The sequence below is a fragment of the Mobula birostris genome, chromosome 4 (genome assembly GCF_030028105.1).
Source record: "Mobula birostris isolate sMobBir1 chromosome 4, sMobBir1.hap1, whole genome shotgun sequence".
Taxonomy (NCBI): Eukaryota; Metazoa; Chordata; class Chondrichthyes; order Myliobatiformes; family Myliobatidae; genus Mobula; species Mobula birostris.
Window position 1 is genome coordinate 26567791 of NC_092373.1, and position 22691 is coordinate 26590481.

At 37.5% G+C, this 22691-nt stretch overlaps 1 protein-coding gene across 3 annotated transcripts in view; it reads left to right on the forward strand.

Annotated features, from left to right (window-relative positions):
- The window catches only part of atr (ATR serine/threonine kinase), a 133533-nt gene that overhangs the window by 65007 nt on the left and 45835 nt on the right, over positions 1-22691 (forward strand). For all 3 annotated transcript variants that reach the window (XM_072255025.1, XM_072255024.1, XM_072255027.1), the window contains 8 exons: positions 1170-1262; positions 1356-1486; positions 3446-3589; positions 4849-4942; positions 5316-5441; positions 6096-6302; positions 14654-14767; positions 21003-21118. In XM_072255025.1, the coding sequence (XP_072111126.1) occupies positions 1170-1262; positions 1356-1486; positions 3446-3589; positions 4849-4942; positions 5316-5441; positions 6096-6302; positions 14654-14767; positions 21003-21118 (1025 nt within the window). The remainder of the gene's footprint in view (positions 1-1169; positions 1263-1355; positions 1487-3445; positions 3590-4848; positions 4943-5315; positions 5442-6095; positions 6303-14653; positions 14768-21002; positions 21119-22691) is intronic.

The window sequence follows — 22691 nt, forward strand, 5'->3', positions numbered from 1 at the left end:
GCAGCTCATTTATGCAAATTGCTTCGACACTTCACACGAGTAATTTGTTTATTTGAAGATAAATCCATCTGCCACATCAGAAAAGAAGAGAAAGGCCCAGGCAACATTTGGACAGACTTAGATGCTTTTAATATCTTGTGCCACCCAATTTGGAAGGAGGAGTTGTTAGATCCAGCATGCAGGTTGCAACTGGGTGATAAGACAGAGTACAACTCTAATCGGAGTAGACTATCTAACATATTGTGCAAAGGAGCCACGTGATTGTTGTTCATTTGGTCATGTTTGAAATGAAAAATATACTGTGGCCCCTCTGGCAAGCCTCAGGGTCACTCAGCTCGCGGTCGTCTAGGGAAACAGCCCTTGGCCCTGCCAAACTGGGTAATTAGTTTGTGTGGATGCTGTGTGATGTACCCCACCCCGCCCAAATAACAGACAATACACCAGATACAATTAAATGATTTACAGTTTATAGATATTACTGGAACTATACAATTAATAGAGATAAAATATAAAAGGAAAATAAAAGGCGCCACACTTATCAAAGTTCAATCTCTTCGTGTATAAACAGTTGGAGCTCGGGACCCTCCTTCTTCACCCTGCCATCCCCTCGGACCACCTCGACCTGCTGCCTGGGAACAACAACGGTGGTCGACCAGGCGCTCCAGACTCGTCTCCGTCTCCACTCCTCGCCGAGCACCTTGGACCTCGGACTCCTGCTCGGGGTCTGACCCCATTAGCCGACTCACAGCACCTTGTCCATCCTCCCTCCCTCTCTCTCTCTCTCTCTCTCTCTCTCACACGCGCCTTCTCCCCAAAAATCCGCGCTTCACAATAACTTACAGACCCATAGAAAGAATAACATCGATCCCCATTGGTTCGTTCATCCTCTTATCAATAACATAATCCAAACAAACTGCTAGCGGGAGGACTTTCTCAGCAGTTAACATAACTAAGAAGCGATTTCAATTATAACATAACAAAGAAGCCATTTTAATTAGCCTACACAGAAACATAAAAGAAGAAACCCCTTACAATACAATATAATATACAGTAAAATTAATAAATAATTATTTGCTACATAATGCATATAGGTTTGAAATATAGTTGAATTCTATTGGAATACTAATTTCTTAAATAGAATTTTAATTTTCTTATATTCTATTTTCTAGGCAGACTACTTGCAGCCGAAACTATTGGGAATTTTGGCCTTTTTTAACATGCTCTTACTGAGTTCCAGTGTTGGGATGAATGATAAAAAGATGGTAAGATAATTAGTTAATAGTTGATAGAGATTATTTTTTTAACCGTTCAGGAAATTTTCCCAAATCAGCTATTAATGCTGTCATTCTTCATAGGCCATGAATAGTTTAATATCATTAATGAAACTGATGGGATCGAAACACATCAGTTCTGTCCGGGTGAAGATGATGACAACCCTGAGGACAGGCTTACGATACAAAGATGAATTTCCCGAGTTATGCTGCAGGTGTGTTTTGAAATTTCTCTTTTTCTTTGAATGAATGACAATGCAATGTGAAATTTTATTGAAGACCAAAACTTAAAGAGAAAGCCCTTTTTAATGAATTACTCATTTTGATCATACTGCTTACGGAAATGCTTCTTTAAAAGTCCTTTGGGGGTATACTTTTTATTGGAAAGTATGTAGAAGGATATTTTGTTGGTAATCTTCGGTCACTCCATACTTTATTGTTTACTTCAGATTAGTTATAAGCCCACCTCAGCATGTAAAAGAATATTTTGTCAGCAATCCTCAGTCATTGTCGAAATCTATACTCTATGTTTATTGTTTACTTCAGATGAATTACAGGTCCCCCTCAGGTTGTGAACACTATGAATAGGGATGGATTTACTGGCTGCTGTGGGGCTGAAGGTATCTTCTGTCATGTGGGAATGGGGCATTTCTCTGTGTCATCTCTCCCCAGCCCTCTCCTCTCAGCTGCAACAACCTGGCTGGCGACTACTTTTCTGGTGCCTGCTCGCTCTCCCATCACATCTGTTTCTGTCATCCTCTTCCACATTTTTTTTGTTCACTTCTGACTTAGTAACAGTTTAGGTTCTTGGAAATGGAACTCTGTCATAACCTAGGCCTACCTACACTTATTATTTATCTGCTGATTACTATACTGTGCAGAGAACTTTAATCTATTGGTGTGATACTATATAAAATAAAGATATGCTGCTCCCAAAGGCAGCGTCATGGAGAATTACTTGCATATTGACTTAATGGAAGTTTAATTATACTTAGTGGTTTTGTAAAAGTTTGTGGCATGCCATGCACTGTGTTTGCAAGGTGGATGGAATATATTATATTAGGAAACAGAGTTCTGTTAATCTAATATCTTTGTTGGCAAGCTCAAAAATTCTCAGTTTGTGGTACTTCCCTCAGCTAAAATAAATTATTTATAATACTACAGCCAGAAGGCAGATTTGAATGCAATTATGTCCCAAGTTTGAATTTACTGGGTGGAATATTAAAATTACAGAGCAATTGTTGAAGAAGTAAACTAGCAAAATAAATGTGAAAGAGGGTAAATACATGGCTTGATGGCCAGAGAAATCTAAATTTGCCTCATTAGACAGTGGCAGTGGTGTTGTAGAATGGGGTTTTCCGTCCTAGATTCTGTGCTGCTCGAGATTGTACTATCTTAATGGACAGCAGCAAACAACAAGCAATGAAGGATTAATCATCTTCCAAATTTCACGTTAAAAGAGAGCTGTATGTCATAACTGAAGGCTTATTTATGTTAACGTATCAATCAATAAATGAGCCAAGGACAAGAACACAACCTGGTAATTTGTTGTAAGTAATTAATGTTAATGTTTTGCATGGTAATTGAATACTTAGAAGAGTAGGTTTAAGGAATAAAATAAATATAACTTTGTCTATGATCACAATGACTTTTGCCCCTTTTAGAAATTACTTAATGAGCACATTCTTTCTAAATTATAAAGTCAAAAATTTCTCACAGGAGTATATAAATATCTTAATGCATAATATTGTTATTGAAGCTGTGAGAGTAATATCAGCCAGATTCTCATTTCCTTGTATGGATTTTGCTCCGTCAAAGGTAGAAAACAAATGATTATCAATCTTGAATATTTCTTTCTATGTTCCTATATTCTGGCAAATTTAATCACTTTGCTAACATTGTGTCTATGAAAGGTTGAAATCATTCTGCAAACAACTGCTTTATGCCTTTAATGTATTAAAAGTTATAAATATTAATCAACTTGATTTAAGTTTTATTTCTTGAGTTGATGATAGAAAACAGAATAAAATGGTATTGGTGCAAAATGGCTGTTTGATCTTCAATGCATGCTTAGTGAGCTGAAGGGCCTGCATCTATGATATTTCCCACAATGACTTCATAATTGTTGCATTATATTTTGACTTTGTTTTTACATAAATGTCCATCGATTACAGGGCGTGGGATTGCTTTGTGCGTTGCCTGGAGCCCAGTTATCTGGGGGCCCTTCTCAGTCAGGTCATTGTGGCTCTTCTGCCTCTGATGTCCATTCAGCCAAAAGTGACAGCTGGAATATTCCACTACCTTATCGTTGAGAACAGGTAAATTAATGCTGGTGTCAAATTATTGTAATCTTTGTTATTAATGCATTTATGTATGTTCAAAATTGGATGTTATAAAGGAAGATGCACACAGGTGTAAGTATTCTTATTGGTGTAGCTGAAGTACAAATAAAATCAAAAGCATGAAATATATTCACTGTGTCCGATGCAACAAAAACCAAGGTGCTTCATTGTTGAGTGGAAACTAATTATAGATGGATACTAAGGGCCAAGTTGAACAAGTGAGTTTTGCAAAGTAATAGGAAGTGGGTAGCTTCAAATTTTGAGACCTGGATTGTGAAGGGGCTGCAGAATAGTAGAACACAATGAGGAGCCAAGACTCTGAACATAAGTTAAGAGTGGAAATTGTTACTGTGGTACAGGAGTAAAAGATGTTGCTGAGATGTTGTGGACTGAGGCAATGAAGGGAATATTATATATGAGTGACTTTCTAAACTGATGCTTTATGAGAAGGGAAAATAATTGTGATTGGCATGAAGATTGGTGAAATTTAGACTACAGAGACATAATGTAGGATGGAACTTGCAGATTGAGTTCAGGTGCAATTCAGATTTCAGTCATAGTAAGGATGATGAAGGAGTTGTTTAAACAGAAAAGGTGCAACAGGCTTGTCCTTAGGAACTTTAAGATCAGACTTGCAACATTAATTTGATGTCTTTGAGGAGACAACAAATCCAGCAGATTAAACAGAAACAGTGGATATTAGCAACCTGGATTTCAGAAAGTCAGCAATTTTGACTGGAATAGGTTTGAATGAATTGGCACATTTGTGCTTGTTTTTGTACCCAAATCAATCACAGCATTTGAAATGCTATTGGCGTCCATGTTATGATATTTACGGAGCTGGGTAGAAGATCTGCGTATATGATTGAATTTCATAGATTCGTCTGTTTAAGAAAGTTAGCAATCTGCATTTTTGGATTGGATTGTTGGCTCCATTTTTCTAATGATTTAAGGGGCATATGGATTTATAGCTGCCTTTGCATCCTCTTACAACGTTTCATTTCTATCTACTTCAGTCCTTTATTTATCCTTGAAATGACCCATCTTAAAATGAAGTGTTATTGCAGTTTCTTCATGCATATGGTGTACAATTTGTTAATTCCCCTCAGAAATAGATAAGATTTATTTTTGGGGATAGATTAGCATAATCTCTCCGTGTGTAATACAATTCGTTGCCCACAAAAGAAACTGCTGATCAATTATTGTCAATAAGTTTCAACTTCTTGGTCTTTCAGAACTGCAGTAAAAGATTTTCTGCATGAGATTTACTTTTTGCCAGAACACCCTGATTTTACTGAGATCCAGAAGGTGCTGCAAGATTACCGAAAGGTGAGCCTTATCAGTGTGCTGAGAACTGATTTTTCTTTGTATCAAAATTTCAGTAAAATTGTTGTGAGGAGCTTGAAGTTTGTTGCAAGCAGCCTCCTTTTGTTTGCTCCAGGAAGAAATTGCAAATCATCAGATTTAATTTTGTAGTCACTAACCCACATCGGATCATTCTCTCCCACCTTATTTTTATCAGGCTTTCAGCATCCTCTCTCGTGATGTTGCCTGGAATCTTCCAGTGAAACTTTTGTTTTTAATGAATATCATTTTAAAATAATCCAGATATCCTCCATCAGGCTGTTCGAAAGGTATTTACCCATTTATTTGGTTAGCTCGTACTAACATCTGTTTCATAAATATGTGCCTTGCCTTGCAGGAAACATCTAAAAGCACAGATTTGCAAACTGAACTACAGTTGTCTATGCGAGCTGTTCAGCATGAGAATGTAGATGTTCGCATACATGCACTGACTAGTTTGAAGGATACTTTATACAAGAAACAGGTACACAATGCTGATTCCTTATCGATTTATTGAAAGCATGTGACAAATTCAATATTATTGTGCCAGAATAACTTAATATAGTTATAGTGATACATGCAACCAATAAACAAGTCGCAAGTGTAATGTACTCTTGACACATTCAACACAAGTTATAAATAACTACCAATAGCTATTGGACAGTTTGGCCATCTGGGTCTTTATTCCCTGGAACACAGGAGATTAAAATGCTCATTAAGTATGACTGTCCACGTCAAAACCCTGTTGACTTCCCTTAATTAGACATTTGTCTATTCAGATGCTGGTAGATCCTGCCCTTCTGAATTCCCTCCAGTAACTGCCCCACTACTGATGTCAGGCTGACTGGCCTATAATTCCCTGGCTTGTCCTTGCTACTCTTATTATAGAATGGAATGACATTAGCCACTTTCCAGTTTTGGGAACTTCATTGTCTAATGATGAAGCTCATATCTCCATATGGGCCTCTGCAATTTGCGCTCCAGCCTCCTACAAAGTCCAAGGATGCATATGGTCAGGCCTTGGGGATTTATCTACCTTAAAGAGCTGTAATGATGCCTCAATATAAAGAAAAATTCATTTTATTTGAAACTAATGCTGAGGAATATTACTGTGTGATCCATTTATTGTGGTTTTTAGGAGCAATTGGTAAAGCTTGCCACAGACAGTGAGACGGTTGAGCCCATTATCTCTCAATTAGTGATGGTGCTTCTGAAGGGTTGTCAAGATGCAAATGCCCAAGCTAGGCTCCTGTGTGGAGAATGCCTTGGTGAGTTGGGAGCAATAGATCCTGGGCGATTGGACCTCATGACAAGTAACACAGAAGGCAAAAGCTCTACATTTGTGGTAAGATATCATTTGACTTTTCGTTGTCTTTCACTTTACCTTTTTCTCTATGAAGCCTCAATTAGTAAAATGAATTACATAATTACACTTTTTAGAGCAATAGAATGTTGTCAATGAATTAATGACAACCGAACAGCTACAATATAGCAATACCTTCAATAATGCTTTAGTTTTAAATGAATCTTTTATCTGTTGTGCCAGCCTTAAGGTTAAATCTTGTTTCCAGGAAGATTGGTTATTCACTTTTTCCAACACTGTTTGCCCTCAGGGCATCTTTCTGCCTTTCTTTCTCTGCCTTTTCTTCTCTACTTTCCTTCTCTTGGCCCAACCCATGATACCTGTTTTCTTCCTTTTGTATGCTGCTGTGTTACTGAAATAAGTGGGCACGTGGCCAAGTGGTTAAGGCATTCGACTAGCGATCTGAAGGTCATGAGTTCGAGCCCCAGCCGAGGCAGCGTGTTGTGTCCTTGAGCAAGGCACTTAATCACACAGTGCTCTGCGACGACACTGGTGCCAAGCTGTATGGGTCCTAATGGGTCCTTCCCTTGGACAACATGGAGAGGGGAGACTTGCAGCATGGGCAACTGCTGGTCTTCCATACAACCTTGCCCAGGTCGGCACCCTGGAGAGTGAAGACTTTCCAGGTGCAGATCCATGGTCTCACAAGACTAACGGATGCCCTTACTGAAATAAATGCCAAGATTTAATCAATGAGAGGCTGCCACTATGTATGCAATCATTATTTGGTTTGTTCTGATTTTTTTCCATTGCTCTTCCTTCCATATCCCTTCCAATTTTACTTCTTCATAATTAGTGTTGCCATGAGGTGTTTCTGCCCATTCCCTGTGTGGTTGTACAGCTGTGGAGAGGATGGTGTAAGCAGGAGTCAGATACCTTCGCTGCCATTAGTTTCAAGAGGTAGAATAGCATGGGCAGAATTTTTGGGTCAGCAAGTAACAGTGCTGCATGGTGACTCCAGAGTTTTAAATTCATCGTACTTCATCTGAGAAAATGATTTGAAATAATGTGATTTGGGACTTCCGCCTGCTACCTAATGGAGTAACACACAATTTGTGTGGCTGCGTTTAATTCTTCCTTTTCCCCAGTTTAAACTCTGAATTTTTAACTTTTATTTTGTCGGATCTTAGAGGGGAATAGTTGTCTTTATGTCACAATCTTTACGAAGTGGGAAGCAGCTTTCTGAATCCAGCAATGGAAAGGAAAAAATTTGGAAAGAAAAATCAGAAGATATGCCTGTTTGGGCTGAGCGTTTAGAACATGAGTTGATGGCTCTCGACAAGAAAATAGATAATAACACTTCTGAGATGAAGTCGTTTTGACTGAGTTTTCATTTCATAGAGGGAAGTATTATTTCCTTGAATCCTGAACTTAAAGAGTCGAAGCATCGGATAGCGGATATTTCAGCCCACTTGGAACAGTCTCGACGCAAGATTATCGATCTGGAAACAAGATCTTGTCGGAATGACATTCGAATTATTGGACTGATGGAAGGATCTGAGAGTGGGGATTTATTGGACTATTTTGCTAATTTGTTTCAATCTCTGTTTCCGGATATTTTACCTCAGCCTCCCGATATTGAAAGAGCGCATAGAATTTTCACTTTGAAATCTCAAGATCCGAATAAACCAAGGTCAGTTTTGGTCAGCTTTCTTCATTTCAGTGTTAAATACCAAATCATAAAATATGCAAGGAAACACAGAGTTTTTAAATTCAAGGGTTCGGAGATTTGTTTTTATGAAGACTATCCAGGGGAAGTTATGAAACAGCGGTTCAAATTCGTTCCAGTTATGAAGATAGCCCATGATAAGGGATTATTCCCATCACTTCGCTATCCAGCCCAATTAAAGTTATTTCCTAAAGATTCGACTGCACGTTTTTTTGGATCCCAAAGCGGCATTGGACTATGTTAATTCTATTTTGGAGGTGGCTGAGGTTTGAATGGTATTAAGTCTGCTGAATAATTTTCTGAAAGAAAACAAGCTTTGAAGATTTCTGATATGTTGAAGATGTTCTTTGATCGATGGGCCATTTAAAGAAGATGTGAACTTTTTGATTTGACTGATGAATAACTTTTCTGAAATCTGTTTGGTATACTAAGTGAATTAACCATATAACCATATAACAATTACAGCACGGAAACAGGCCATCTCGGCCATCACAGGCCCTTCTAGTCTGTGCTTTAGATAACACAGCGGACAGATTGTTAACTGGTTTGATTATTTGTTTTTATCCTTCCTTTTCTTCATTAATTAAGTGATAGTTTTCATAGTTTATAAGGACTTTTTATATATATAATAGAGAGAGAGAGAGAGCAAGGAGTACCTAGTAGATGGATAATGTTTTCCCCAGTTTATTATTGGTGATTAAGCAGAAACATCTTTTTTTCCCTCTGCAGGGCTTTCTTATTTTAGGGCCGTGTGTGTTTTTTTGTAAATGGGGGGAGGGAAATTAAGGAAAACTTTTAAAATCACTATTATAAATTGAGCCTGTCGCGGACTTCTGTTTCTTTTTTCTTTTTCTATGGGGATGCATTCTGGCTTTTTCTTTTTCTTTGCTGGATTTCTAGCTTTTGGGATGGTGGGAGGATTGGGGTTAGTTTTGAACTATAGGTTTCATTGCAGGATTAATTTCTATTTTTTTTTTCAGTTTTTTCTTATTGTACTTTTTCCCATTACGGAGTTCTGGAGCATGCGTGCTTTCTATATAGTTATACTTATCACCGCCATTTTTGATTAGCCCATGTTGGTATGCATGTATTTATGTGTTTTAAAAAATTTTTATGGTAGTTAAACAGATAAACGTTGTTAGTTGGAATGTACGTGGCTGGAATCATCCTATTAAGCGAAAGAAGACTTTTAAAATTATTAATCAATTCCAACCCGATATAATTTTTGCTCAAGAAACGCATTATCAGAATGGGCGATCAAAATAGATTTTTTAAAATGTGGAAGGGCTTCAATATCATGCCACTTGCCAAAATAAAACAAAGGGAGTATCTATTTTTATTACATCTGCTATTTTATTTATCCAAGAAGACTTTGTGACAGATACTAATGGTAGATTTTTAACTGTCAAAGGAACAATTTGTAATAGAAAAATTGTCCTGGTTAATCTATATGGACCAAATGTAGATGATCCTTTTTTTAAAAACATATTTGGTTTATTGCCAGATTTAAATGAATGTATGTTGTTAATGGGTGTTGATTTTAACTGTTGTTTAAATCCTTTGATTGATAAGAGTTCAACCAATCAGCAGCTTCTGAGTTGTTCAGCATCACTTATTAACTCCTTTTTAATCGAGCAACACACATCAAAGTTGCTGGTGAACGCAGCAGGCCAAGCAGCATCTGTAGGAAGAGGTGCAGTCGACGTTTCAGGCCGAGACCCTTCATCAGGACAAAGGGTCTCGGCCTGAAACGTCGACTGCACCTCTTCCTACAGATGCTGCCTGGCCTGCTGCGTTCACCAGCAACTTTGATGTGTGTTGCTTGAATTTCCAGCATCTGCAGAATTCCTGTTGTTTGTCTTTTTTAATCGATTATGGTTTGATCGAAATCTGGAGACATCTATATCCTAATGACAGAGATTATTCCTTTTATTCATATGTTCACAAAAAATATTCACGAATTGATTACTTTATAGCTGATATCTGATTTTTGTTCCAAGTCCAAAAATATGACGCTATCTTTGCTTCGGATCATGTGCCTTTAAGCTTAGCTTTTGAATTGAATGATGTGGGTATTGCAAACTTGCCTTGGCATTTTCCAGAAAATTTATTACAAAGTTCGGACTTTGTCAAATTTATTGATACTCAGATAAAAGATTTTTTTCTTTTTAACAATGCGGGAGATGTGTTGAAATTGATTATATGGGATACATTTAAAGCATATTTGCGAGGTCAGATAATCTCCTATTTAGCTAAGCTTAAGAAACAGACAAAAATAGAGTTAGATAAGATTTCAAAACAAATTAAAGACTTGGATAATATTTATGCAATCTCTCCTAACATTGATTTATTTAAACAAAGGGTTGAACTTCAATCACAATATAATATACTATTAACTTATCCTATTGAAAGAAATTTGCTTAAATTGAAAAGTCAATTTTATGTGTTTGAAGATAAAAATAATAAGCTATTAGTATACCAATTAAAGGCAGCTAGAGCTAAAAGACAAATTTTAAAAATTCGTAAGGGAGATGGTAGTTTAGCCTGTAATTATGAAGACATGAATAAAATTTTTCAAGACTTTTGCATTGAACTTTATCCATCTCAGTTTCCAGCTGATCCTTCTAAAATGAATGCGTTTTTACAAAAGATTGATTTTCCTAGAATATCTGTTGAAGATGAACAAACTCTTGATACTCCTATTACTGAAAAAGAAATTCAGAAAGCTATTCTTTCAATGCATTCTGGTAAAGCTCCTGGATTGGATGGTTTTTCTGTAGGATTTTATAAAAAATTTGAAAAATTGCTTTCTCCATACATGTTGGAAACACTTAAAGATTCTTTTTGTTAGGAGAGTTACCTCCCACACTTTATGAAGGTTCTATTTCTTTAATTCTTAAGAAAGTTAAAGACCCTCCTGACTGCGCTTCATATAGACTTATTTCATTATTAAATGTGGATGCTAAAATTCTTTCAAAAATAATGGCTAATCGACTGGAGAATATTCTAGCTAAAATTATCTCTTAGGACCAAACAGGTTTTGTAAAGGGCCGTTATTCCTTCTCTAATACTCGGAGACTGTTAAATGTTATATACTCATCCTTTACTAAGACTCCCCAATGAGTTGTTTCTCTTGATGCTGAAAAGGCATTTGATAGAGTTGAAAGGAAATACTTATTTAACATTTTAGAGAAATTCAACTTTGGTACTAATTTTAATAAATGGATTAGAATGATATATAAAAGCCCTAATGCTACTGTTATTACTAATAATTGCAGATCTCCTTTTTTACGACTTTCGCGGGGTACGAGACAAGGATGTCCGTTAAGTCCCCTGTAATTTAATTTGGTGTTGGAACCTTGGCCATTGCATTTCGTGAAGCTAAAGACATCCATGGAATTTCCATAAATGGGACTATTCATAACAGCTCCCTTTATGCCGATGATCTCTTAGTTTATGTTTCGAAACCTGAAGAATCCATTCCTAGTTTATTGAAATTATTAAATGAATTTGGAAAGTTTTCAGGATATAAGCTAACCTTCATAAAAGTGAATTGTTTCCTCTAAATGATTCTGCTTCTATAGATGATGACATTCCTTTTAAAGTTACAGACTCTTTAAATATTTAGGTATTATTATCACTAAAAATTACAGAGACCTTTATAGAGCTAATTTGGTTCCTTTAGTGGATTTTATGAAGCAATTATTTTGTAGATGGAATCCACTTACACTTTTGTTAGCTGGTCAAATTCATGCTGTTAAAATGATGATTTTACCAAAATTTTGTATGTATTTCAAAATACTCCTATTTTTTTAACTAAGAAGTTTTTTGATCAGGTTGATTCTATTATTTCATCTTTTGTTTGGAATAATAAAAGACCAAGAATTGGAAAATATCATTTACAAAAATTAAAGAAGGATGGAGGTCTTGCTCTGCCTAATTTAGGAATGTACTATTGGGCTGTTATATACATTATATGTGTTCTTGGTTATATTGGGCTGATTAAAAATGAACAACCACCTTGGGTTGATTTGGAATTGAAAGCTGTGAAACAATTTTACTTAACTTCGTTATTAGGAGCTTCTTTACCTGTACAACAAAATTTCTAATCTAAATTTATATCCTGTGATTAAGCAGTCATTACAAATTTGGTACCAGTTTCGTAATTTTTTTAATCTCAAAAAATTTGACCTTCTTAGTTTAATTTATCAAAATTATTTATTTAAACCTTCACTAAGTGATCCTATCCTTTTTCTTTGGAGGAATAAAGGAGTCTATTCCTTCATGGATCTGTTCCAAGGAGCCCGATTGATAGAAATTAGTAACTAAATACTCTCTCTCGTACTCACATTTCTTGCAATATCTTCAGGTCAGACATTTCTTACAAGAATATTTAAGTAATTTTCCATATATACAGGATTCTGACCTGTTAGACAGTATTTTAAAAATAAATCCTTTAGTGAAAGGTTTTATTAGGAAAATTTATAATTTACTATTACAACAGTCCAATTATCCTTCACTTAAGATAAAGGCAAGATTGGGAAAGAGAGCTTAACATGACCTTGATAACAGAGGATTGGTTGCGAATTTTGAAGTTGGTTAACTCTTCTTTGATTTATGCCAGTCACTCTTTAATTCAATTTAAAATTGTACATCGTTACTATTTGACAAAGGAGAGACTGTCTAAAATATTTCCTAATGTTGATAGTCAGTGTGATAGATGTAAAACTGAGACAGCTACATTGACACATATGTTTTGGTCGTGTTCTGTATTGAAACAGTTCTGGAAATCTATTTTCTCTACAATTTCTAAAGCTTTAAAAATTAATTTACCACCTAATAAATTGATAGTTTTGTTTGGTATAATCCCTCAATATATTCATGGTATTTCTATATCAGACCAACATGTAATTGCATTGGCCAGAAGGGATATTTTATTGAAATGGAAAGATGCCACTGCTCCCACTTTGATACAATGGTTCTCTCGGGTGATGCTATGTCTTAGTTTGGAGAAAATCAGAAGTCGAACTTTTGATCCTCGATTTGACTTTGAGAAAAGGTGGGGTTCTTTTGCCTGCTACTATCATCTGCTTTGAGTTAATTAAGATGGTTTCCTTCTGATTCTTGTTTAAATGGATTTGAGTTGGCGGATTGATGTTTTTCTTTTATGGAAGCTTGTATGGCGTATAGCTCCAGGGCTGTGCTCCTAATGAAGTTTTTTTTGTTTTTTTTTTGTTTTAGTTAGTAGGAGTTCTTTTTTCCTTCTTTCTTTTTTCCAAAAAAAGAACAGTTTTAACACTTTATTTTTTTTCTTCTTATTATTGATATATTGTTTAGCTTTGTTAATCAGTTATTTGATAATTTAATTCCTCATTGTACATATTGACATGTTGACTTGATTAATGTATTTTTTTTGTTGATCTTCAATAATAATGAATAAAAAAGATTTTAAAATGAAATAATGTGATTTGACTGTAGAAGAGGTTCGCTAGGATGTTGCTTCAGCTGGAATGTTTTACTTATGAAGAATGACTGGCTTGTTTTCACTGGAGCACATTAAGTTGAAGGGAGAACTTCATAGAGGCATACAAAATTGAGAAGCACAAAGTAGTTAGTGAGAACTTTCCCCCATGGCAGAGGAGTCTAAGGTGATGGAAGGTATAAATTTAAAGTGAGGAATAAGAGGATCAGAGAAGATTTGAGGAAGAGCATTTTCACCCAGTGGATAGTTGCAATCTGGAAAGCACTGCCTGAGAAACTGTTGGAGGCAGGTACTCAAGCAGGTATTTAACTAGCATCTGGGTCACCTGAATCACTGCGGTGCAGTGGACAACAGATATTGTGCTGAAGGGTGGGATTGGAAAACAGAGGTACTACATATTCATAGACATAGGCATAGACATGATGAGCTGTTCTGCTATATAACTCAATAATATGTGGTGAACTGCTTGTCCATTTGATTGATAGTCAGGTTTTTAAAGGAATGTGAGAGCCTGGGTACTCTTTAAAAAGTTTTTTTTAAGTCAAAGAAGTTGGTAATGGAAAGCTTTCCCAAGTATTACAGTTAGTAATTTGTTAGATAAATACGGTGCAGCTAATAATTTGTAAGAAAAGAGCAGCAAATATTTCATTCATCTGGGCTTGAACTTCACTTTACAAGGTACTTTTTTAAAGTCTGCAAATGGCACAAATCCCATAAGTGTAAAAAATAATGACACAAACAGTAACAGATATGAAGAGGCATAATGGTAATGCATTTTGCATGAAATTTAAAACTAGTGCAAATACATTTATGCAGTTAGAAATTTAAAGCTGGTTGGGCTTTTAATTGAGAAATCCTCAGAAGGGCAAAAAATATTGGTTGACGATTCTTATTGTGTAAATTTTATTTTGTAAACAGAAGGAATCCAGGTAATACGTTGTTAAGATTCAATTCTCAGATAGTTTGAACATTTATCAGCATAATGGACTGAACAGCTTGAATTGAGATTATTTTAAAGTCAGCTTATAACTGCTGCTGAATTCTTTTAAAAAATATAATGAATTACTTATGACTTAGTTACAACTGAACTGAATTTCTAGAGATTAAATAAGGTTAGTTGAATATTAAAAGAATAATTTGCCATTAATATATATATTTGTTTTGTAATGATTCCTCTGACAGGCCGGTGTGGAGGACCCCAGTTTTGCCCATTATTTGCTGGTAGAGCTGACAAGAGCGTTCCTTGCTTATGCAGATAATGTTCGAGCTCAGGACTCAGCTGCTTATGCCATTCAGGTATGTGGTTGGGTAATTTCCATACGAACCTTTGGGAGAGAATTGTGTTGAGTAATAGGGAGGGAAATTGACCCGGGTACTTTATAATTTGTTCTTTCCAAAAAATAATTTTTAATACAAAAAAATCAAAAAAATGAAAATTTGAGTGTGAATAGTTCACAACATGAATGTGTTTTCATGGATTCTAATACAGTTAATTAGATTAGATAATTTTCTCTTGTAGCATCAGCAAAGACAATCAGACAGCTTTCAAATCTGTTGGTAAGATCATAAGACGTAGGAGCATAATTAGACCATTCAGCTCATTGAGTCTACTCTGCCATTCCATCATGGCTGATTTATTATACCTTTCAACTCCATTCTCCTGCCTTCTCTCCTTAGTCATTGACACCTGACCGATCAAGAACCTATCACCTCCACTTTAAGTATACCCAATGACTTGGCCTCCAGAGACATCTGTGGCAATGAATTTCACAGATTCACTAACCTCTAGCTTAAGAAATTTCTCCTCAACTCTGTCTTAAATGAACATACCTCTATTCTGAGGCTGTGCTGTCTGATCCTAGACTCCCCCACTAAAGGAAATATCATCCCCTCGGCCTTTCAATATCTGATAAGTTTCAATGAGATCCCCCCCTCATTCTTCAAAACTCCAACAAATACAGGCTCAGAACCATCAAATGCTCCTCATATGTTAACCCTTTCATCCCAGGGATCATTCTCATGAATCTCCTTTTGGACCATCTCTGATGGCAGGATGTCTTAGTTAAGCGGCTCAGAACTGCTCAAAATACTCAAAGTGGTCTGACAAATTTCCTATAAAATCTCAACATTACATCCTTGCTTATATAGTGCCTATAAAAAGTATTAACCCCCTCCCTTGGATGTTTTCGTGTTTTATTGTTTCACAACGTTGAATCATGGTGGATTTAATTTGGCTCTTTTTACACTGATCAATGGAAAAATACTCTTTCTTGTCAAAGTGAAAACAGATCTTTACAAAGTGATCTAAATTAATTGTAAATTTAAAACAAAAAGTGCATGACTATGAGTATTCACCCTCCCCCATCACAAATCATCACTGTGCAGCCATTTGGTTTTAGAAGTCACATGATTAGTTAAATGGAGATCACCGTGTGCAATCAAGGTATTTCAAATGATTGCAGTAAAAATACACCTGTCTCTGGAAGGTCCAACTGCTGGTGAATCAGTATCTTGGCAAAAACTACACCATGAAGACAAAAGAACACTCCAAGCAACTCCGTGAAAAGGTTATTGAAAAGCACAAGTCAGGAGATGGAGATAAGAAAATTTCCAAGTCACTGAATATCACTTAGAATACAGTTAAGTCACTCATCAGGAAATGGAAAGAATATGGCACAGCTGTAAATCTGCCAAGAGCAGGTCGTCCTCAAAAATTGAGTGACCCTGCAAGAAGCGGACTAGTGAGGGAGGCCACCAAGAGACCTATGACAACTCTGGAGGAGTTGCAAGCTTCAGTGGCTGAGATGGGAGAGACTGCACAAACAACTGTTGCCCAGGTGCTTCACTAGTCACAGCTTTTTCGGAGAGTGGCAAAGAGGAAGCCACTTGAAAAAAAACTCACAAGAAGTTTTAGCTAGAGTTTGCCAGAAGGCATGTGGGAGACTGAAATCAGCTGGAAGAAGGTTAAAGGTATGAAGAAAATAAAACTGAGCTTCTTGGCCATTAGACCAAATGCTAAATTAGACATGAGCCAAACACCACACACTATTAAAAACACACTATCCCTGCTGTGAAGTATGCTGGTGGCTGCATTATGCTGTAGGGTTGCTTCACTGTAGCAGGCACTGGAAGACTTGTGAAGGTAGAGGGTAAAATGATTGCAGCAATATACAGGGAAATCCTGGAGAAAAACTTAATGCAGTTTTGTAAGAGAACTGCGACTTGGGAGAAGATTTGTGTTCCAGTAAGACATAAAGCCAAAGCTACACAGAATGGCTTAAAAACAACAAAGTTAATATCATGGAGTGGCCGTCAGAGTCCAGACCTGAATCCAATTGAGAATTTGTGGCTGGACCTGAAAAGGGCTGTTCACTCACGACCCCCATGCAATCTGACAGAGCATGAGCAGTTTTGTAAAGAAGAATGGGGAAAAAATTCAGTGTCCAAATGTATAAAGCTGTTAGAGACTTATTCACACAGACTCAAGGCTGTAATTGCTGCCAAAGGTGCATCTACTATATGCTGACTTGAAAGGGGCGAATACTTATGCAATCAATTATTTTGTATTTTATATTTATGATTAACTTAGATCACTTTGTAGTCCTGACGAAGGGTCTCGGCCTGAAACGTCGACTGTACCTCTTCCTAGAGATGCTGCCTGGCCTGCTGCGTTCACCAGCAACTTTGATGTGTGTTGCTTGAATTTCCAGCAACTGCAGAATTCCTGTTGTTCACTTTGTAGAGATCTGTTTTCACTTTGACATGAAAGTATCTTTTTATGTTGATCAGTGTCAAAAAAGCCAAATTAAATCCACTGTGATTCAATGTTGTAAAACAATAAAACATGAAAACTTCCAAGGCAGGTGAGTACTTTTTATAGCCACTATATATTCTAATTCTCTTGAAATGAATGCTATCTTAGCATTTGCCTTCCTTTCCACCAACTCAACCTGCAAGTTACACTTTTAAGGAATCCTGTACAAGGACTGCCAAGTCCCTAGGCACTTTTTCTCCTCATTTGGAAAGTAGTCTTCACCTTTATTCTTTCTACCAAAGTGCATGACCATACATCTCCTACGCTATATTCTATCTGCCACTTCTTTGCTCATTCTCCCAGCCTAAGTGCTTCTGCAGACTCTGCTTCCTCAATACCACCTGTCCCTCCTCTAAGCCCTGTATCTTCACAGCCCTGGCCACAAAGCCATCAATTCTGTCATCCAAATCATTGACAACAGGTGAAAAGCGGTCCAAACATAGACCCCTGCGGCACACCACTTGTCACTGGCAGCCAACCAGAAAAGGCTCCCTTTATTCCCACTCTTTGCCTCCTGCCTATCAACCAATCTTCTATCCTTGCTCAAACAAGAGAAAATCTGCACATGCTGGAAACCCGAGCAACACACACAAAATGCTGGAGGAACTCAGCAGGCCAGGCAGCATCAATGGAAAAGAGTAGAGTTGATGTTTCGGGCCAAACTAGCTTCTATCCTTGCTAGTATCTTTTCTGTAATACCACAGGCTCTTATCTTGTTAAGCAGCTCCTGTGCAGCACCTTGTCAAAGGCCTTTTGAAAATCCAAGTACACAGCGTCCACTGACTTTCCTTTGTCAATGCTACCTGGTATTTTCTCAAAGAATTCCAGCAGATTTGTCAGGCAAGATTTTCCCTTAACAAGATTATGCTGACTTTGGCCTATTTTATCATGTGCTTCTAAGTACTCCAAATCTTCAATCTTACTAAGGGACTTCAAGTTCTTCCCAACCACTGAGGTCAAGCTAACTGGCATATAATTTCCTTTCTTCTTCCTCCCTCCCCTCTTAAAAAGCGGAGTAAAGTTTTTAATTTTCCAGTCCTCTGAACCATTCCAGAATCTTGAAAGATCATTACTAGTGTCTCCGCAGCCTCTCAAGCTACCTCTTTCAGAACCCTGGGGTGTAGTCCATCTGGTCCAAGTGACTTATCTACCTGTAGATCTTTCAGCTTCCCAAGCACATTCTCCTTAGTAATAGCAACTACACTCAATTCTGACCACTGACATTCTGGAATTTCTGGCATACTACTAGTGTCTTGCGCAGTGAAGACTGATTCAAAATACTTAAATTTGCCCGCTGTTTCTTTGTCCCCCACTACTACCTCTCCATTGCCATTTTTCAACTGCCTGATATCCACTTTCTTCTCTCTTTTGCTGCTTATATATCTGAAAAGGCTTTCGGTATCCTCTTTCATATTATTGGCTTGCTTACCTTCAGTCCATGGCCTCGTCTACTGCCGTGATGAGGCCACGCTCAGGTTGAGGAGCAACATCTTATATTCCTTCTGGGTAGCCTCCAACCTGATGGTATATACATCGATCTCTTGAACTTCTGGTAATTGCCGCCCCTCTCCTTCACCATTCTCATTCCCATTCCCATTTTCCTCACTCACAATATTCCCTTACCTGCCTTCTGGTGCTCCTTCACTTCCCTTTCTTCCTTGGCCTTCTGTCATCTCCCATCAGATTCCCTCTTCTCCAGCCATTTATCTCTTTCGCTAATTGACTTCCCAGCTCTTTACTTCACCCCTCCCCCTCTCCTGGTTTCACTTATCATCTACCACCTTGTATTTTTTCCTGCCTTCGCCATCTTCTTAATCTGACTTCTTTTTTCTCCAGTCCTGATGAAGGTTCTTGGCTTGAAATGTTGACTATGTACTCTTTTCTATAGATGCTGCCTGGCCTGCTGAGATCCTCCAGCATTTTGTGTGTGTTGGTTGGATTTCCAGCATCTGCAGATTTTCTCTTGTTTACCTTCAATATTTCATTTTTTTTTCCCTTATGGCTTTGTTGGTTTTTGAAAATTTACCAATCCTCTAACTTCCCAATATTTTTAGCTGTACTATATGCCTTCTCTTTTGCTTTCATCTGTCTTTGACTTTCTTTGTCAGCCACGGTTTCATCATCCTCCCTTTTGAAAACTTCTTCATCTTTGGAATGTATCTACCCTGCACCTTCTGAATTGCTCCCAAAAAAATTCCAGCCATTGTTGTTCTGCTGTCATCTTTGTCAGTGTCACCAATCAACTCTGGCCAGCTCCTCTCTCATGCTTCTGTAGTTCTCTTTCCTCTACTGTAATACTGATACACCTGAGTTTAGTTCCTCCCTCTCAAACTGCAGGGTGAATGTTATCATATCAAGATCACTGCCTTCTAAGGGTTCCTTTACCTTAAGCTCTCTAATCAACTGCAGTTCATTACACAACACCCAATCCGAATTGTATTTCCTCTTAGTGGGCTCAACCACAAGCAACTTTAGGGGAAAAATGTTCTGTAAAAAGGAATGGTTCTATCTAGCCAAAACAGTGTAAAAAAAAACCCTTTAAAATAGCACTTATTTATAATGTACATTTCAGAGGTAAGTTCATGTTGGTTCCAGTAGAACGTTATTCATTTTGTGTGGCGCGTGGCCATGTGGTTAGGGTGTTGGACTAGCGATCTGAAGTCGTAGGTTTGAGCCTTGGCCGAGGCAGCATCTGTGTCCTTGAGCAAGGCACTAAACCACACAATGCTCCAGTCTACCCAGCTGAGAATAGGTACTGGCAAAAATGCTGGGGGTTAACCTCGCGATAGACTGGCGTCCTATCCAGGTGGGGGGGGGGGTCTCATACTCTCAGTTGCTTCATGCTGTCTTGGTTCCTCTGAATTGTTATTGCAGCTGCCTCCACCACTTCCTGTGGGATCACTTTCCAGATTTTAAGATCTCTGTGTGGAAAGGTTTTCCCCTTTCAATGTCCTACCTCTCACCTGAAAGCTATACCCTCTTGCTTTAGGCAACACTACAATGATGAGAAAAAGAATCCTTACAATTTACCCTGTCTGTATCTCATATACCTCTCATAATTTTAAATATGTTCCACTCATTTGTCAGTACTTTTCACTTGAGGTAAAAGAAACCTAGCCTATCCAATCTTTACATGTAACTAAAGTCCTCCAGTATAGGAAATATCCTGGGGAGTCACTCCTGCACATCCTCCAGCACAATCTCGTCCTTCCTATAGAACTGCACAATATTTCAAGAGTGGCCAAACCAATGGTTTGGTAAATTTCAGCATGACCTTCCAATTCATATATGTCACACCCCATCCGCTGAAGGCAAGCATGCCTCTTGCCTTCTTTACACTCTTGTGCAGTTGTGTTGCCACTTTCAGGGCATCTTGGATTGCTACCCCAACTTCTCTGTTCATTAACTTTCAGGCCCAACCGTTCACTGTACCCTTAAAAAGCTGATGCTGAGCCACCACTTTAACTCATAGTCCTTCTGGTGAAAGTACCAAACTACTATTTGGTCTGTAGTTCCAGGATTTAGAACTTGTAACGTTTGTTTCTAGGGCCAAACATGAAATTCTCATTATCTCAATTGGATCCACTACCATCCAAGGAAACATCTCATAAACAGAAGCTGCTGGAACTATAAGAACATTGCTTGATAAATTACAATAGTTGTGTTTCGCTAATTTTGGTTGTGTTATGTTAAATATTAATAACATTGAACTTTTAGGAACTGCTACAGTTATATAACTGCAAGGAAGGAAAGACCGACTGTCCAGGGCGCAGATTGTGGAGGAGTTTTCCAGAGCACGTACAGGAAATACTGGAGCCGCATCTAAACACAAGGTAATCTAATCTTCTTTTATCATGCAAAACGGCATTTCTTCAAGCAATTTTGCTGTACCAAAGTTGTTCACCTCAGCAGTTTTCAGGCTTTATTTCTTTCTCTCTTTCTATTTCTTTATTCTCCCATTTTTTATTTCCACTTCTTTATTGTGTCTCTGATGAATTGCACTGGAAGACTGATTTTAGAGTCCAACCACTGAAATGGCACTATATTTACATCAGTATCCTGCTTGATGTACCACATAGAGTGTTGATTTGTTATAGCAAGTCATGGTTCTGGACTATGAATATTCATAGATATATGTAATTTTTTCAAAGAACCATGAGTGCAGACCATTCTGGGAACTGATAATAGCCATTCCATGTTTGACAGACCACCTAGATCCTGTGGTCACTCTCATCTCCTGTTGGATATGATGGAAGCTGCTGTCTCTACAGCTCAGCTCCCCCAGCCAAGAGTTCTCAATGTTAACAAGCTCAATAACAGTTGCTAGTCATGTGATAAGGCTTACCTACTTGTGGTACTTCTGTCTTTGTAACAGTAAATTTTATTTTGCTCACTGTTTGAACCCATAAACTATTTTTACATTTCATAATAACCTTGAAAGGTAGTGAAGTAGAAACAGACAGGTAGATGGAAATGACAAGGATGAAATGGATAAAGTTCAGTGTGCAATTTTAAAAGAAGTGAATGAGTTATGTTTATGCTCAATTCTTGAAGTGTGGCAAGGTCGGCTAACTGCAATCACAGCCCAAACTTCCCAATGTTTTATTATCAGAAGATGCAAAGCATGCAAACTCTAAATACAGTTCTTGTTTGGTCCCATTTTGTAGAATTGTGTTTCATTCTAATAACCGCATTTCAGAACCCAATGCTTTTAGGGAGGACTTGGAAGAGATTGCAGTCATGTGGATGAATAGAATAGTTAATTTTAACAGAGAAGGTTAAGAGGAGGTGTGATAATGTTGTTCTAAATCATAATGAGTTTTGACAGAGTACAGAAAATAAAAGAAAAATATTTTTTCTTTTCTAGTGGCTGAAGGTTCAGATTGGAGATGATTATTTAAATATCCTGAAATAACATAAAGGAAAATTATTCACTGAAGTGGTTAGGATTTCATTTGCATTGCCTGATAAACCTGTAGTGTTGGATAGTGCTCCATTAGTAGTCTTCCAAAAGTCAGAGTAAATTTATTATCGTCATATACTACCCTGAGATTCATTTTGTTGAAGGCATTTACAGGAAAATAAAGAAATTTGATAGAATTTATAACAACTTTACATAAACAAAGTCTGATTAAACAAGAGGAGTTAAATTGTGTAAATAAATAACTAACTAACTAACAACAAACAAACAAACAATACTGGGAAAGTTAGTTGAAGAGCCCTTGGAAGTGAGCCTGTAGGGTGTGGAATCAGTTCAGAGTTGAGGTGAGTGAAGTTATCCATGCTGATTCAGGAGCCTAATGGTAATAACTGTTCCTGATATGGTGGTGTGGGACCTAAAGTACCTCCTGCCCGATGGTAGTTAGGAGAAGAGAGCATGACCTTGGATGGTGGGGTTCCTTGATG